The 18,623-nt window shown below is 45.4% G+C and overlaps 1 protein-coding gene across 1 annotated transcript; it reads right to left on the bottom strand.

Annotated features, from left to right (window-relative positions):
* Positions 1–1,653: 1,653 nt before the first annotated feature.
* LOXL1 (lysyl oxidase like 1) lies at positions 1,654–18,585 on the bottom strand. The gene is made up of 7 exons (XM_081964639.1): positions 16,912–18,585; positions 8,774–8,882; positions 6,991–7,128; positions 5,646–5,802; positions 4,333–4,428; positions 3,408–3,523; positions 1,654–1,904 (listed from the first exon to the last, which is right to left on the bottom strand). Exons 1-7 carry the CDS (start codon positions 18,092–18,094, stop codon positions 1,898–1,900), a joined length of 1,806 nt encoding a protein of 601 aa, XP_081820765.1. The 5' UTR covers positions 18,095–18,585; the 3' UTR covers positions 1,654–1,897.
* Between the last annotated feature and the right edge of the window lie 38 nt (positions 18,586–18,623).

The raw sequence follows: 18,623 nt of genomic DNA, 5'->3' as shown, positions 1-18,623 counted from the left end.
AGCACCTGAAAAATGCAAGTAGAAAAATAGGGACCACCTTTGGCGGGAAGGTAACAGCGTTCCATGTGTCTTCGGTGTTGAGTCATGCCGGCCACATGACTACGGAGACGTCTTCGGACAACGCTGGCTCTTCAGCTTTGAAACTGAGATGAGCACCGCCCCCTAGAGTCTGGAACGACTAGCACATACTGTAGGTGTGAGGGGAACCTTTATCTTTACCTTTACAATCATTCCTGTCAAGAGTGGGCTTTGTCATGCTGAATCTCCTGAACTAATCCCTTAGATTACCTGAATCGATTCCTTTGGAAGCCGGGGTGTGAAAGTCCAAGGTTTTCTGTCTTCAGCCTTGAGTGAGGGAGAAGGATTGGACACTCCCTGTGTTCTCCTACAAAGCCATGTTTGGTCAGAATGCTGTCCTTCATCCCTGCCACGCCCAGTGAGCAATGCGTTCTCTACACATGCCTCCTTCCCTCCATGCTCTGTTCTAGCCAGATGTTTTGGGTCTCTCTGCTTCCCACCGCCAGGTTTCTGCTCCACCTGGCTAAAGAGTTTAGGAGAGCTCAGCTTTGGATTGTGTTCTGGTGTGGGTGGTTCTGCCCAATTATGGATCTGTCCTCCCTCCCTCCCTCCCTTCCTTCCTTCCTTCCCTCCTTCCCTCCCTCCTTCCTTATTTTCTTTCTTTCTTTTTCCCTTCCTTCCTTCCTTTTTAAAATACTTTTATTGTTAAAAATAAAAGTTGGAGATGGTGCAACCGTCCTGGCATTATCCCTGCCATACAAAACTAAAGTATAGCATGAATATTTTCTTTCTTTCTTTCTTTCTTTCTTTCTTTCTTTCTTTCTTTCTTTCTTTCTTTCTTTCTTTCTTTCTTTCTTTCTTTTCCATCCTTCTTCCTTCCTTCCTTTCTCCCTCCCCCTCCTCCTTTTCCTTCCCTCCTCCCTCCTCCCCCCTTCATCCCGCTCTCATTACCTCTCCTCCTCCTCCCCACCCTCTGTTCCTCTAGAGCCATGCCTTTTCATTTGGAAGCTCAGAATTAGCTCTGGAGGCTTGTAAACTATTCCGACAGCCGAACGTTTTTTTGGCTGCAGCACGGGATGAAAAGTACGCACCAATGAAAAAGGAAACACGCCTGCCAGAGCCCCACAAGCGCTCCCTGCCAGCTCCACGATTTACAGGGTAAAGGGGAACAAACAGTCCTCAGTCCTAAGGAAGTTTCTGCCTTCCGTCAATGGATCGAAGGCAGCCTCCGTCCCAGTTGTGGTTGCAAACCGAGGAGCTGCCTGACGTGAAACAGATTTAAAGTGAATCCAGCTGCCCCATGGACTTTGCTTGTCAGAAGGTCACAAAAAAGAACCACATCACCCCCAGGACACAGCAACGGTCATCAATACGAATCAGTTGCCAGGCCTCTGAATTTTGCGTCCGCGGGGATGCGGGAACGACCGTAAGTCTGGAAAATAAAATGGCCCTGAGCATGGCTTTTTGCAATGCTTTGAATGGTCACGAAACGGACCTTTGTAAGTCGAGGACTATCTGGATCTGCATTTACACCTTAGCTTACCTTCTGGATCTCTTCTTCTCCCCCCCACCCCGATGCACAGGCCTGCAAATGAGCTGCCTTCTGCATTTGCGAAACACACCAACCAGCCGAGATTCAGAACAAAAGTATTTATAAAAAGTATTAAAGTGACACATTTTCATTTAACATACTCTCAAAAGACAAACAAACCAGAAGAAGCTGTGGAACAATTCCCATTTCTGTATAGAGCCCCCCCCCCTCCAGGTGCGATGAGGCCAGTCCCTCCTAAGTGGCTACACCTTGCGGGAGGCTTTTTGCAGAAGACGAGAGGACGAGTACGCAAAGGTGGTGGAAGAGCTGCTACTATCCTGGTTGAAATCAAGACCTGTGAAGGAGAAACCAAGAGAGTGAAGGCTAAAATCGGGAGGCCAATGCAGGAAACAGCAGAAGTATTTTCAGATCAGGCCAGGCATCTCTCAGAGTGGTGCGGTGGCCTAGAGGTGGAGCTCTTGCCTCACAATCCAGAGGCTGTGAGTTCGATCCTAGGTAGAGGTAGATATTTCTCTCTCTCTGGACACAATGAGACTGTATTTGCCAAATACAACTCAGCATTGGCGACAGGGAAAGGCATCCGGCCATTAAAAAACCCTGCTAGCTCCATTCAGCTACCCAGGCTTCACCCCGCAAGGGATTATGGGGTCGTTCAAAAAAGATTATGATGATTATGTACATAATATTATGTATATATAATGGTTGTTTTTCGGGCTGTTTGGGGGGCATTTTGAGGGCATTTTTCAAGCCAAAACCAGCCTGAAAACGGCCCAAATAATAGCCAGAAAATGGCCTGAGAAACACCCCCAAAATAGGCATGCGCGTGGTGGCCAGCTGGTCTTCAGGCTCTGGCGCACGCACATGCACGGGGTGGTACTTGGTGCCGAAAAGGTTCGCCATCGCTGGAATAGACTGAAGGTTGGAGTTGAAGGATGCATGGACAAGCATGAGAAGGGTCAAAAGATAAGAGGTCCTACAAATGTGGTTATGACCCAACTGAATGCCATAGATCTTCTGAGAAGGTTTCCTATTGCTTTCACCAGGTGGATGCCTTCCAGATGTTTAGACCCGTAATATCTGCCAGGTTTGGCCTTTAGGCCAGGGAGAAGTGTTGAGGGACGTTGTCATTCAGATTGAACGGAGGTGATCCAGGTTGGGGAAGCTAGTCAGAAAGCCCTACTAGATAAGATCAGTGATAAGGGTGGGTGGGAGCAGAGGTGGTCTTCAGCAGGTTCTGACCAGTTCTGGAGAGCCGGTAGCGGAAATTTTGAGTAGTCTGGAGAACTGGTAAACACCCTCGCCCCCACCCCCATCTATTCTCTGCCTCCCGAGTCCCAGATGATAGGGAGGAAATGGGGATTCTCCAGTATCCTTCCCCTGGAGTGTGGAGGGAATGGAGATTTTGCAGTATCCTTCCTCTACCATGCCCACCAAGCCATGCCACGCCCACCAAGCCATGCCACGCCCACCAAGCCATGCCACACCTACCAAGCCATGCCCACAGAACTGGTGGTAAAAAAATTTGAATCCCACCACTGGGTGGGAGGGAAAAGGGCAGGAAAGAGATCCATCTCACTCACGAAGGTCATCTGCTCTGGGAGAAGATGACTTCAGGCCAACAGAGTCCCACCATTCTGACAGGTTCTTTCTCGGATCAAACTAACCCTGTCTCTTCACTAACAGTGAACCTGATTTCAGATGTCCAAGCTCTGATCCCAGGACAGTGGAGACACATTTGTTTCGAAGAGTCTCATGGCGGCCCTCTCAATGCTAGACCATCATGCAAAATAATTGGCCTTTCCAGGCTCCCAAAGAGAAAGTCGTTCCAGAAGCTTACTGGGAGATTTTGCAGTTTGTGGTAGCCACAAAGCGTCCGGTGTAGTGAACGTTGCACCTTACCACGTTGTTGGTGAAGTCTGATTCCATCACGATATATTTGGGATTTACCTGAACCTGAGAAGGTGAGAAAGCAAATCAATGATACAGAACTGGGAAGAAGGTAAAAATCCCCATACCAACCAACTAACCAACCAACCAACCAACCAACCAACCAACCAACCAAAAATCCAACCAAGCAATCAACTAACCAAAAACCCAACTAACCAAAAACCCAACCAAGCAACCAACCAAAAACCCAATCAACCAACCAACCAAAAACCCACCCAACCAACCAACCAAAAACCCAACCAACCAAAAGCCCAACCAGCCAACTAACTAACCAGCCAGCCAGCCAGCCAGCCAGCCAACCAATTAACCCGCCCACCCACCCACCAGCCAATCAACCAGCCAATCCAACAACCCTCATCTTAGATAAGAAGGGCACTTCATTTTGTCCCTTGGTCCGCTCATCAATGTATTTTGGCCCACCACCATGAGGGGTGTCCCTAGGACAACATTTTTAACCTCAATGACTATAAAGATGTATGGACTTCAACTCTCCGAATTCCCCAGTCAACCAATAAGTTAAAGGTGCTGAGCCTGAGAGACACTGTTGTAGGGTATGATTTAAAAAGTTGTGATGGTGACCACGTGCTGTAACTGAAACTCACTCTGACTTTTACGGGTGTTGCAACACAACAATGGCAGAGGTTTGAAAGCACCGTTGTGTCTTTTCACCTTGATGTGTCTGACTATATTGTCGATACCCCCGGGCTCCCCCTTTTAAACAACTACTTGAACTGGACTTCTCACCTATAACACAATCTTTATTTCCCTAAAGTATAGAAAGAAACATTTGGGAAGTTCAAAATTTTGTGGTGCACCTTTAGGATGTAATTCCCAGGCTGAACATCGGTGATATCAATCCATTGGCAATCTATGTCAGCATTGTAAGTGTCGTAGCAACCTGGACTCAGACCCTGGAAGCAAAGAAAAACACGGCTTGAACCTCTAAGTGGATAATTTAAAAAATCTTGGGTTCAAATCTTGATGACATTTTGATAGACAATAGTTGTTGGACTGGGAAAAGATGTTTAGTGGGAAAATAGGCATGAAACAATTAGATCTCCTTCTTCTCCTTCTCCTTCTTCTCCTCCTCCTCCTCCTCCTCCTCTTCCTCCTTCTCCTCTTCACTCCTTCTCCCCCACTCCTTCTGCCTTTTCACCACCACCCCGCCTCTTTTTTCTCTCCTCCTCCTCCTCTTCCTCCTCCTCTTTCTCCTCCTTCCCCCTTCTCTTTCTCCTTCTTCTCTTTGTCCTGCTACTCTTCACCTCCTCCTCCTCCTCCTCCTCCTTCCTCTCCTTCTTCCTTATCATTCTCCATCAAGGATAGAACCAAAGAATAGGACTTCAACTGCTAATCAGCTTAATTCAATCTTCAGACTCCACATGCAAACACAAACATACATTTTGGATAAATATTGAAGGGTTTGCAGGCTCTGAAATCCCCCAAGATTGGGCTGCTCAAATTTTGCAGCAAACGACCCGATGTGGTGGCTCAGTGGCTAAAACACTGAGTTTGTCGATCAGAAAGATCGGCAGTTCGGCGGTTCAAATCCCAAGCGCCGTGTAATGGAGTGAGCCCCCTTTACTTGTCCCAGCTTCTGCCAACCTAGAAGTTCGAAATCACGGAAAAAATGCAAGTAGAAAAATAGGAACCACCGTTGGTGGGAAGGTAACAGCGTTCCATGCGCCTTCGGCATTTAGTCATGCCGGCCACATGACCACGGAGACGTCTTTGGACAGCGCTGGTTCCTCAGTTTTCAAATGAAGATGAGCACCGCCCCCTAGAGTCGAGAACGACTAGCACATATGTGCGAGGGGAACCTTTACCTTTACCTTACCCTTTTTATGTAGCACAATTGTAAACACCCACTCCCAAATATATGTGCCTAACTCTAGGTAACTCTAATGCACCTTCTCTAAGTAACTCCACTAATCTTCAAAACCCAAAGAGTTGGGTCCAAAGTATCAACTTTGACTCTCTAGTAATATCATAATATTGCCATCATACCTTCCACAGGTCTTGGAAGTCAGAAATAATGGCCAAAAAAGGGCATTTCCCCATTTCTCAATCTCTTAAAAGATTGTCTTTCTCTGCATTAATTTGAGAGTTCTGAGAAGTAAAGTAAACTCACCTGGGTATGTGATGTGCAGGCATAGCGCTTGAGATTCCCGAAGTCACACGTGGTGTCTTCCAGACAGAAGCTAGCTTTATGGCCTTCAGCTACCTTCTTCCCCGTGGAAGCATCCAGTAAGTCATAATGGCTGAACTCATCCATACTGTGATAATGCCTGGAGAATGGAGAACGATGGCTTAGAGGAAACTAAAATCAACTACAGGAAGGTTTTCGCATGGGAGGATGCCCATAACAAGTTCTGAATATGAATGTTATGGATGACTTGTCAGAAGGTTGGTCTGCCTTCCACCTCATTTCTGAAGCTCTGGTTTCCATCTTTGACCTGCACTGCAAGGCTGTCTTTTGGGGGAAAAAGCTAGAAGCTCTCCTAAGAGGAGGAATCTTGTGGCTTTTAGTATGGAGACTCAGTCCTCTAGTCTGAGAGAACAAATAAACAAGAAAGGAAGGTGTGTCAATCATAGCAAGTACCAAGGTGTGATGGCATGCAGTGAGAAGGTAATCCCCCAATTTCCAGAAGAGGAAGAGACAACACAGCCCAGATTTCATGTGTGTGAGAAAGTGGGTGTAGACAGCTCCTTCTCAATAGATCCCATATTGTAGATGTAGATAGGACAGTCTTCCGCCTGGCAAGATTCAAGTCTATAGGTGCAAAAAAATAAAGAACTCAGTTGACAAAAATTGCCATGTGTCATTCTTGGTTTTGGGCCTGACATATGGTGACTGATGAATTCTGGGATTTGAAGTCCACACAGCATGACTGATGAATTCTGGGACTTGAAATCCACACACAGTGACTGAGGCATTCTGGGACTTGAAGTCCACATGTGATGTGATGGAATGCAGTGAGGAGGTGGAGTCCTAGGAGGAAAAGGGTGCATTCCCGAGGAGAAAGAGGCAACTCGGTGCAGTTATCGTGTGAGAGAAAGAGAGTGAAGACAGCTCCTACTTAATAGTTCTCAGAGTATATGATAGATACATATAGGAGAGTCCTCCGACTGGCAAGATTTTGTCGATCTTTAGTCAAAACAATAAACAACTCAGTTTGGAAGAATCACCATGTGTCTTTCTCCGTTCAGACCTGACCCAAGATTACCTGTTTTCTGGATGTGTAGAAACTGTTGAACCCTCAACCTTGCAGACCAACTGGGGAAGGGTTCACTCATTAGGCTTAAACATCCCAAAACAAGCAATTTTGCAATTAACCAGTTTTAGTGTTGGGTGGGAATGCAGTTGCTGGGTGGTGAACAATCTTGGTTAAGCTGATTGGGTGAATTCCACCAGACCATTGCAAACTTTCACACCACTTTCACACACCGGTTTCTGATGTTGAAGGGACACTTACTGATGGCAACTGTGCCATTCCCAAGTATGACGGGCTCGGTTGGGCAGGAAGTCCGCTGTCCCCTGGTTCTTCACTCGCTGCGGGAAACGCAGTAGCACCCGGACGTCGTAATCGGTCGCTTCCGCAGTATAAGCCGTGCTGGACGAAAAAAGAAACCGAGATACGAGAGGAGGAATATAACTCTGGTGCTAAACTGAATCAATTCTAACAAATCTAACGACTGAACGAACTAATTGTTTCCTGCAAAAGCCCACTCCTCTTTTGCTCCTCTTTTATGTCCTATGGGAGGGCCCAATCACCTTCCACCTGTGACTTTACTCCCATGTCGACCCTGATTTCTGAGCTGTTCTTTTCTTCTGGCAACTCTGCGCATGCGCACACTGGGAACAGGCTCCAGCTGTTCCTCTGCCTCACTGCTGTCTAGCTCCGAAGGCAGCTGATCACTGCAAGATGGCCTCAGCCCCGTCTCTGCCTCCGACACAGAGCCCTCATCCGAGCTTTCCCCAGCCTCCAGGACTGGCCCATGCTCCTCCCCAACCTCCTTCCTGTCCGAGTCCGCTGCCAGCTCTGCTGGCCGCTGGTGAGACACAACATATACTGATGTGTGTTTGAGTGTGTGTATGAAACTGTGGCTTGCAAATTGTGAATTGCAAGATGAGAATTTTGCTAATCTATGGATGCCACGAATCACAAGTCTCGTCGGCACCCATTTTTAGCCCAGGATGTTTTATTAAAAGGCAGAAGCTTTTGTCTGAACCGACTGCATCTGATGACTGCTTCATCAGATGCAATCGTCTAGGTTTTAACCAGAGATGTCCAGCCATGACGACTTGAAGATCTGTGGACTTCAGCTCCCAGAATTCCCCGGCCAGCCAGAAGTCCTGTGGATTCTGGGAGAAGTCTACGGGTCTTCAAGTCGTCTAAATTGGACACCCCTCGTTTAAACTATGTGCAAACTACTTCCATCTCCCTGAAAATACAGCTTTTAAAATCCATGTAAATAATATCTTTTTGAGCTCTTTCTCAGCATTCCTTACTTAAAATTCCATTTAAGGGCCTTCTTGATTGGGCTGTCCAATCTTCCTTCAATTAAATCCCGGCTTAACGGAATTGAAGAGGCTGAGCAATTTTTTTTTTCCTTTTAAAATAAATTATCGTTTTGGCCAGTTGGTAATCTACATTTGGAGGCCAGTCGATGTGGCTTGGATAAGTTCCCAGTTTTCTTTTGCTTTTTTAAAGCAAGGAAATATATTCAACATGTTTATTAAGGGCTGCCAACAATGCTCCGCCCTCTATGGGCTTCCTACCACCTCTTTTATTTTGGCTTCTTTTTAGGAAGTTCCTTCCCCCATTCTGTCTTCGACAAAATTCAGCATTTCCTTTGTGTTTCTGACAGTGAAATCTCTCCATTGTTTCTCGGTTTTGTTGGCACTCGTCACCTGACTTCAAAATTAAGAGTAAGCTTTGCCATATCTGAACTTTTATCCCCCCCCCCCCTTAACTAGGCTGTAATTCTTTTCACACCTATGGAGAGATTTGTTTTATATGTAGTCCTCGACTTACGACAACAAGACTAGATAGAATGATAGATAATATATCCATGATAACTTTTTGGTTAGTGTGGCCAGTTTGATTTATTTTTCTTGTAAAGATCGCTCCTAATTGGTTGGTCTACCACCCAGTGATTCTGTGTCTTGCTTGGCCATACATGTTGGACAAATGAACAAACAAACAAACAAACGAATGAACAATTAAGCAAAGAAGAGAACATGGAGAGGGTTACCTTGCCAGGCATTTCTCTTCAGCTGCGCAACGGAGTGAGTAGAGGTGAGCTCTCTGAACGTAAGTGGATGCTTGGACATAGTTTGGATCCGGCACAAGATCAGGGAGCCCTAGGGAGGGAAGCAAGGATTGGGAAGAGCTTAGAAACTAGGATGGAAAGCTTGACGAGAAGACATCAGAATTCAATCGAAGTCCAACAGGGTTTTACTGATCTGACTTTCTAAGTTCTCATTCCTCTTACCTGCAAATCTTTAATAGTTAACATTTTTATTAAGTTACTAGCTGAATACCCATGCTCTCTCTCTCTCTCTCTCTCTCTCTCTCTCTCTCTCTCTCTCTCTCTCTCTCTCTCTCTCTCTCTATATATATATATATATATATATATATATATATATATATATATATATATATATATATATATATATACACATACATACATACATACATATGATATATATATATATACATACATACATACATATGATATATATACATACATACATACATACATACATACATACATACATACATATGATATATATATATACCTTACACGGGAAAAGACCCGAATACACAAAACCAGCATATATATATAAATAAATATATATAAAACACACATTATATATATATATATATATATATATATATATATATATATATATATATATATATATATATATATATATATATATATATATATATATATATATATATATATATATATATATATATATATATATATACGGTATATATGTATATGTGTGTGTGTGTATGTATATATATATATATATATATATATATATATATATATATATATATATATATATATATATATATATATATATATATAAATGATAGATGGATAGATAGAGATATAAATGATATAGATATAGATAGATAGATGGATAGATAGAGAGATATAGATAGATATAGATAGATATAGATGATAGATAGATAGATAGATAGATAGATAGATAGATAGATAGAGTTCTAAGTTCTCATTCTAAGTTCTAAGTTCTAAGTTCTAAGTTCTCAATGATATAGATATAGATAGATAGATAGATATTTGTTTTCGTAGATTTTCACGGGTGTAGGTATGCTGGTTTTGTTGTATTCGGGTCTTTTCCCGTGTAAGGTTGAGATTGTCTTTGCAACGTTTCGGCAGGATCTCACCTGCCATCTTCAAGCTGTGGGCTTAAAATATATATATATAGATAGAGATAGCTAGATAGAGATAGATAAATAGAGATAGATGATATAGAGATAGATATAGATAGATGATATAGAGATAGATAGATAGATAGATAGATAGATAGATAGATAGATAGATAGATAGATAGATAGATATAGCTAGCTAGCTAGCTAGAGATAGATAGATAGAGATAGATAGATAAATAGAGATAGATAGATATAGATAGATGATATAGAGATAGATAGATTAGATAGATAGATAGATGGATAGATATAGATAGATAGATGATATAGAGATAGAGATAGAGAGAGAGAGAGAGAGAGATAGATAGATAGAGAGAGAGGCCACCAAAACTGGATGCAACCAATCCACATAGACTTTTTAAAAACTCCCCATTCCTCACTTTTCTGTCCTTCTCTGTACTTTGAGACGTCCTTCCTCAAAGCACATCAAGATACACCCCACCTTCAAAGGGCTGACTCCTGTCTCCTTAAGAGAGGCCCTCGCTAGGCATGAAGAGATGCTGACAAGACACTTTATTCTGTCTTCTCTCTCTCTCCCCTCCCCCAACATATCTCTGAAGAGCGAAGAGACTCGGTGCAAAAAGGAACCGAGCCAGCACGTCAATGAGATTAGCCAAGGGGGCTCTCTGCTGTGGGTTTTGACAAGAGCCCCACGGGGGCCCCCTGACTGGTTTTTCCACAAGCCAAAAAAAAAAGCCCCCCCCCCAAAAAAGAACAATGCCTTCTTGTTTTTCCTGACCGCTCTCCATGGAGGGAATCACGTCACCAGTTTAGCTCTCGTTTCCTGTCTCTGTCAATTGATGCCTTCTGCTGATGTCAGCCACAGGGGAGTCTCACTTGAAGAGAAGTCAAAGGAGGATTGGGAGGAAGGTTGGGAAGGGAGGGGGAAAAAAAACCCCATTTTGGGTTGGTTTGAGTACAGAGTTGTCTCCGCCAAAATATCAGTAATAATCCAAAGGGAGACTTCTTCCTGAAGCCCCTGAGATTTCTTCCATAAGGGTCTTAGATACATGAATGATCACAACTGGATGAGATGAAACTTAGAACACAGAATAATGGTTCTGGAAGTGATCTAGTGGGCGATGACTTGAAGCATAGAAATCACAGCATAGAATCAACGTGGTTTTTCCAGTTGCCATGTATGTTTCCTTTATTAAATTCAGACTTCAACTAGGTTTCCACGGCATTAAAGCAGGGAATTCCAGAATGTTTCCAATGTACGATAGGAGAGGTATTGACTTGGGGAGGAAAGCGATGGCAAATCTAGACAGCGTACTAAAAAGCAGAGACATCACCTTGCCAACGAAAGTGCGCGTAGTCAAGGCGATGGTTTTCCCAGTTGCAATGGATGGCTGTGAAAGGTGGACCATAAGGAAGGCTGAGCGCCAAAGAATGGAGGCCTTTGAACTCTGGTGCTGGAGAAGACTCCTGCATTGAGTCCCTTGGACTGCAAGGTCATCCAAGTGGTCAGTCCTAGAGGAGATCAACCCTGACTGCTCTTTAGAAGGCCAGATCCTGAAATGGAAACTCAAATACTTTGGCCACCTAATGAGAAGGAAGGAGAAGAGCCTCATGCTGGGAACGATGGAGGGCAGAGCTTAAATGGTCTCCAGAGGATGGTAGAGGACAGGAAGGCCTGGAGGAATGTTGTCTATGGGGTCGCGATGGGTCGGACACGACTTCGCAACTAACAAGACAAGACAAGAATCAAAACCACGTAAATCTCGCTTTATAAAGCCTTAGTAAGATCACACTTAGAATACTGCATCTAGTTTTGGTCACCACTCTACAAAAAAGATGTTGAGACTTAGGAAAAAGTTCAGAGAAGAGCAACTAAGAAGATCCAAGGCCTGGAGATGAAAACATATGAATAGTTGCAAGATTTGGGTCTGGAGAAAAGAAGGACTAGGAGGATATGATAGCAGTGTTTCAGTATTTGAGGGGCCGCCACAAAGAAGCACCCGAAGGAAAGACAAGAAACAATGGTTGGAAACTAAACAAAGAGAGAAGCAACCTGGAATTAAGGGGGAACTTCCTAACAGTGAGGACAATTAACCTGTGGAACAGCTTGCCTCCAGAAGTTGTGGGTGCTTCATCATTGGAAGTTTTTAAGGAGAGATGGACTGTCACTTGTCTCAAATTCCATCGTGTCTCCTCCTTGAGCTGGGTTGGACCTCCATGGTCCCTTCCAGCTGCATTCTGAATCTGAATCTCAGGATATACGAGCACTTTAAAAGCGGCTTCTTCTCAGACAGTGTGATGTGCTTAGCAACCTTATCTGTTTTGTTTACATCCGAAAGATTTCCCTCCCGGGCAGGGGGAGATGCTAGAGAGGGAATTCCACACCGTACAAAACTGAATTACCCAGAAGAAGGAATTTGCTCCAGGCTGCCTTCAGTAAAGACGGACAAATCCTCTTTGGGGGACTTTGGGTGGGTGGGTTTCTGTGCACCAGGAATGATGGAGAATTGCTGGGAGGTCAGGTTATCTCGCAAACGTGCCCCCTCCTCTTTCCTCCCCATCAACCAAGCCCGGGTTTAGTAAGTGGAAAGCATAAAGGAGGACATGCAATCACTCCAACGCCTACTCAGGCATGGAAAAAAGCCAAAAGCCTCCCAGTGGGACACTGAGGCAGGAATGCTAAGTGGAGTAGTTGCTAAGTGACTGCCGTACATATACAGGAATGCAGGGGAAATAAATCTAATCAGAGGCATGTGGATGGAGCCAAAGCAGGCGGTTAGCATCTGTTGGTCATTTGGTCAGCTGGAGAGGTGGGGAGGCTTAGGGGAACGAGTGAGTGGGCTTAAAAAGCAATTGTTCTGATCTAGGCTCCCCCCAAAAGCATGAAGCAGATTCCTGGTCCCCGGCAAAATCCCTTTTATTCAATGAATTCTTCTCATTCAGGTAAGGTTTGAGAATACGTTGAGACCCACAGAAGTTTGAGAACACGTCCAAGCCGCAATGAGCCAAACCATGAGACTGAAACAGAGGCTTGACTAACAATCAGCATTTAATGTTTGATCAGAGTTTGAAGACATGAGGTCAGCCCAAGGATATGCAGGGAAGAGGTACCTTTCAGAGAAGGTGTAGCTCCTTATTATACCGTTAGAAACGTCATCCCTAGCCTTATCAGCCTTATCTCTTTCCCACGATGGGCCATTTGGCCCCCTGTTTTGAAGGGCACAGATCAAAGGTGAGATATGTTCTTAGGCAGAAGGGGGACATATCAAAGGTGTCAGTTTTACAGCTCTTTACAGCGCCATTCCGGGATAAGTTCCATGCCCACAGATTGCAGATTGATAAGAGTTCAAATGGCAAGGACCACAAATGTTTTGACATTTGCCAGATATTTTACAGACCCTAATAACATTGCCCCAGGAAGTCAGTTGCAGGGGACAAAAGGCACTTACAGCATGCAAGCATATACGTTACAAATACAAGGCATAATATATGTGTGTTACAGGAAAAAAAAATTCTACTAATCAACAAGTTTGTATCCTTATTATTCCCCTTCATTCACATTCAGCCAAAGCCTGGTAAACAGTCTTTCAAAAGAATATTTATGACCACAGACCTTATCTATCTTGGAAAGCTGCCATGTCAATATTTTCCAAATGAGGTGCTGTGCAAGGAAAGACTGGGCACAGAGTCTCTGAGATTCACGGACAGATCTTCACACTCCTGAAACAAATCTAATGACTGAACGAACGAATTGTTTCCTGCAAAAGCCCCCTCCCCTTTCCCTTCTCTTTTATGTCCTATGGGAGGGCCAATCACCATCCACCTGTGGCTTTACTCCCAAGTCGACCCTGGTTTCTGAGTTGTTCTTTTCTTCTGGCAACTGTGCGCATGCGCACACTGGGAACAGGCTCCAACTGTTCCTCTGCCTCACTGCAGTCTAGCTTCATAGGCACCTGATCACTGTCAGACGGCCTCGTCCTCGTCTCTGCCTCCAACACAGAGCCCTCGTCCGAGCCTTCCCCAGCCTCCAGGACTGGCGCAGGCTACTCCCCGATCTCCTCACTGTCCGACTCTGCTGCCAGCTGTGCTGGCAGGCCACAACAGCTATAGATTGCTTATCCGAGGCCCACTTTGTCTCAGACCGCCGGCTTAGGGGAAGTTTTTACCCATTGATTTAATCAAAAGTGGACCAACCCAGGGAGCCTGATTCATCCCTTTATGGTAAGCTACAAGTCACAGTTTATTTGCAAACCACAGTCTGCAAACCGTGCCAAGGCTTGGTTTAACCTTTCTGATTCTTTTAGTGACATGGTTGGAGCCAGGGAAAATTTAAAAGGAGGAGGGAGGGGGAACATAATGGTGTCCTTTCTGAAAACCAGAGCAGGTTTTCTTCCAGGAAGGAGATGGGCCTAGGGCCAAAAATGGGAAGTGGGCCCTTTTTGTTTGAAAACATTTCATGTGGCTTTATATTTAATAGTTTTTATTTTGTTTTTTTTGCATTCCGAGTCTTCTAAAAAATTCCCTCCCTCCTTCCTTCCTTCCTTCCTCTTTCTTTCTTTCTTTCTTTCTTTCTTTCTTTCTTTCTTTCTTTCTTTCTTTCTTTCTTTCTTTCTCTCTCTCTCTCTCTCTCTCTCCTTTCTTTCTTCTCTCATTTATCTCTCTCTCTCCCTATATCTACCTACCTACCTACCTACCTACCTACCTACCTACCTACCTACCTACCTACCTACCTATTATCATCTCTATCATCTACCTAATCTACATCTGCCTGCCTGCCCGCCTTCCTCTCTCTCTCTTCTATCAATCATCTCCCTCAAAGAGGGGCTATTGATGGGAATAAGAGTCAAACTAAGAAAACATGTAATGTTTTTATTTGTCAGTAGAGGGCGGTAGAATACTAAAACTGTCACTCCCACCATGGTGTTATTGTATTCTGGGTTGATGAAAAAAAAAAGCTTTTTAATTACAACAAAACAACTTTTAAAAACTTTTGGTACTGACCGAAAGTCGTCTCTGCAACTTTGACCCAGCAGCAAAATCGGAGAACATCACTGGGGTGGGGAGAAGAAGCGTAGTGGGTGAGAAGCGGGGCTAGAAAACATGCAAAGGGGCAGCAGCTGGGTAGGAAGGGTATGGAGATAGGTGGGTGGAGATGGGTGAGAAATGCTGGCATGCCATCAGAGAGGGCTCTGCGTGTCACCTCTGGCATGCGTGCCATAGCTGATCAATTGATCAATGGTTGATCAATCTCTTCTTTAAAACTTCCAGTGTTGGGGCATTCACAGCTTCTGGAGGCAAGTCGTTCCACTGATTAATGGTTCTCACTGTCAGGAAATTTCTCCTTAGTTCTAGGTTGCTTCTCTCCTTGCTTAGTTTGTTATTCCTTACTAGAAGACATCTGGAGAACCATGGGCAGGGAATGCATTAATGGGCAAAGCAGGAGGTTGGTGCATGATTGAGGGATGTGAGAACTTGAGGGGCCATTGTGGACCTCGTGTTCCTCACCTGTAGTTTAGCTTCTCCCTCCCAACAAGGTCCACAATTCATAAAGGGAACGTTTCAGGAGAAAAGGAGATAATGGAGAACGTTCGTGGCTCACACCACGAATCTGATCTACTCAATTTTACTCACTCTTAACAGTCCTGAAATTTTGGACTAAGGAGGGACTCCATCTACAACTAGGACGGTACTGGGAAGATTTTGGAAACGTCTGCCATGGGAAGGTGGCCCAGCTATAAATCCTTGAGGATTGTGTTGGCCGCTGAGAAAATGGAAGGACGCTTAAATGCAAAACTTATTGAAATAAGGAAACAGAAAAAGATGCGTTCTCTCCTTGATTCGTTTCCACCCATTGCTTCTTGTTCTATCTTCAGGTGTCTTGGAGAATAGTTTGACTCCCTCTTCTTTGGGGCAACCCCTGAGATATTGGAAGATTGCTATCAAGTCCTTCTTTTCATTAACTCTAGACATACCCTGCAACTGTTCTTCATCTGTTTTAACCTCCAGTCCCCTAATCGTCTTTGTTGCTCTTCTCTGCACTCTTTCTAGAGTCTCCACATCTTTTTTTACATTGTGGCGACCAAAAAAGAGCAAGCGAAAGATCCACGATCCATGCATCACAAGACAAGACCGAAAGATCTTCACATGGATTAGAGAAGAAACGAAAGTATACGATGCCCATCTAGGGAGTAAAATAATTGAAATGGAAAGAGGCTGGTCGCATAGCAAGAAGAACTGAGGGCAGGTAAACCTGCAGTCATAGAATAGATCCCAGGAAAATCAAAAGCATCCATGAAAGAGATTTTAAAACAAGATGGATCAAAGCAAGTATTTTGGGCCCAATTAGCCAAAGAAAGCTCAGGACCGTTTGGGTTAGAAATATGCTGAAGAGGCCTTCATCCTACAGCACATGGACAATGGCTAAAACGATAATGATGATTTTTTTGATCGTCATTGTTCTGGTATTGAAATCACCCATTTGGATTCTCTTAACCCAAAAGGAAAGCTAAGGAACCAAAAGGTAAAGGTTCCCCTTGCACATATGTGCTAGTCGTTCCCGGCTCTAGGGGTGGTGCTCATCTCCACTTCAAAGCCGAAGAGCCAGCGCTGTCCGAAGATGTCTCCGTGGTCATGTGGCCAGCATGAGTAAACACCGAAAGCGCACAGAACGCTGTTCCCTTCCCACCAAAGCTGGTTCCTATTTTTCTACTTGCATTTTTACATGCTTTCGAACTGCTAGGTTGGCAGAAGCTGGGACAAGTCGCGGGAGCTCACTCCGTTACGCGGCGCTATGGATTCGAACCGCCAAACTGCTGACCTTTCTGATCAACAAGCTCAGCCACCTAGTCTCTGTGTCCCTCTAAGACGTGAAACCTAAGCTGCTCCAATTTTGGGATGGCTACAAAATCTCACAGTAGATTCCCCCCACCCCCCCAATCACTCTTCCCACAGTCAAAGACTCACCGCGTCCGTTCTGGTTTGGTCTGTAGATGCTGCCCACGCTCATGCGGCCTTGGTTGACTCCTTGGTTGTCTGGAATCAACTGGGGCGTTTCTGAATTCCGGATAGGAAGGTAGGGCTCAGGCCGAGGGACCCCATGGGGGTCTAAGGGCCGGAAAGGAGGCTGGGGTTCCACATTGCGAGCAGGAACGTAAGGCTCTTCGGGAACCTGCCCAAAGGGAGGATACTGCCTTGCCCATGGCTCGTTTCCATACCCGGTACCAGCATTAGCAGGCGATCCGGAGTGGACATGCAAGTTATCTGCGAGAGGGACTCCTTGGCCCTGGTTCTGGGTGGACGGGTAGGAATCTGGGACATTTTGATCAAAGCTAGTTCCAGTGTCGTGGTAGAGGCTGTGGGAATACCGTCTGTCTAAGCCATCCGGAGACGGGTGCTGTTGGGCGGGAGGCACGTACGGCCTCTCCTGGACAGGGGCGTAAGGTTGAGCTTGGTAGGGATTCTGCTCCTCTGTATACTCTTCGTACCTCACTCTGGGTTGAAACGGGTTGACCACTCCAGCGCTGGCTGATGCGGCGGCCACGGCGCCACCCCAAGTCCCAGTGGTACGGTAGTAATTGTGGCTCTCATCGTACACCCGGGGCACCTGCGGGTCGTAGGTCTCGTACTGGTTGGCGTAAGGGGGCTGAGGGTAGGACCCCTGCGGGTAGAGCTGTCCAAACGCGACGTACGAAGAGGACGCAGCGCCCACCTGCCGCTGACGAGGAGTGGCAGACCATGGACGCTGGAAGTTGGAGTTGCTGTCTCCGGTGGTTCCATCTCTCCAGTTGTCTGGGACCTGCCCAAAGCCGAAGGGGTGCCTCGTTTGTCCCCGAACCGTATCAGATCCTGACCTGATGGGTAAGGTTGGCGCTTGCCTCCGAGTGTTGCCTGCACTCCGTTGTCCTTGGTTGGTGGCGGCATCGGCCAACATCACTCTGGCGCTGCTCTCGGCTCTTACGTGGCTGGCCGGGACGTACTCCGAGCCGGAGTTCAGGAGACTGTACAGCCTTCCGTTATTCTCCCACTGGATCATCTGCCTCCAGTGAGCATTGTCCACATTGCCTTGTTGTGGGTTTTGTCCACGGACTAGCAGAAATGCGGCAGAACCCATCAATACCCAGAGGTCCCAGAAGCCGTGAGCTGTCATGATGAGGCCGAGCTCAAGAGGGTTGACCTTGGTGGATGTTTGTCAGGGCAGGAAAAACACCTCCGTGAAACAGCCCAAGGGCCAAGTTGTGAGGACTGGCTTCTCCCCTTCTCCGCTTCCCTTAGCAAGCCGATCTCAATGCTGTCCATTCCTCGCTTCTGCTAAGATGCCCCAGCAGTTCTCAGCAAATTTCATCTTGGAGTAAAAGAAAAGCCTGCAAAGAATGAGGCTGCGGAGCAAAGGGGAGAGAGAAAGATACAGAGAGGGAGAGAGAGAGAGAGGGAGATAGAGAGAGAGGAGGGAAGAGAGAAGAGAAGAGAGAAGAACCTCAAAAGTTTTTCTTGACTTTGGTCTTCTGTCTGTTGGGTCTTTCTTTCTTTTCTTTTTCACATTGCCTGCTTGCAAAGGAAGTTGGTGGATCTCAGTTGCTGGATGGTTTGGTTCCTGCTCTGAATGAATAAGCAACTAGCTCTCAGAAATGTTGGGGATGTTTTAGGACTCTCTGCAAGCAATCTGCTTCACAGGGTCC

The sequence above is a fragment of the Natrix helvetica genome (genome assembly GCF_964273705.1).
Source record: "Natrix helvetica genome assembly, chromosome: 12".
In the NCBI taxonomy this organism is placed as follows: Eukaryota; Metazoa; Chordata; class Lepidosauria; order Squamata; family Natricidae; genus Natrix; species Natrix helvetica.
This window is presented reverse-complemented; position numbering and strand designations above follow the sequence as displayed.

Excerpts from the sequence above, each read along its gene's own strand:
- LOXL1 (XM_081964639.1), bottom strand. The coding sequence starts at position 18,094 with ATGACAGCTCACGGCTTCTGGGACCTCTGGGTATTGATGGGTTCTGCC. Across the intron at positions 4,429-5,645 it reads CCTGCACATCACATACCCAG|GGTCTGAGTCCAGGTTGCTA; the intron begins GTGAGTTTACTT and ends CTTTGCTTCCAG. Across the intron at positions 3,524-4,332 it reads CTGGGAATTACATCCTAAAG|GTTCAGGTAAATCCCAAATA; the intron begins GTGCACCACAAA and ends TCACCTTCTCAG.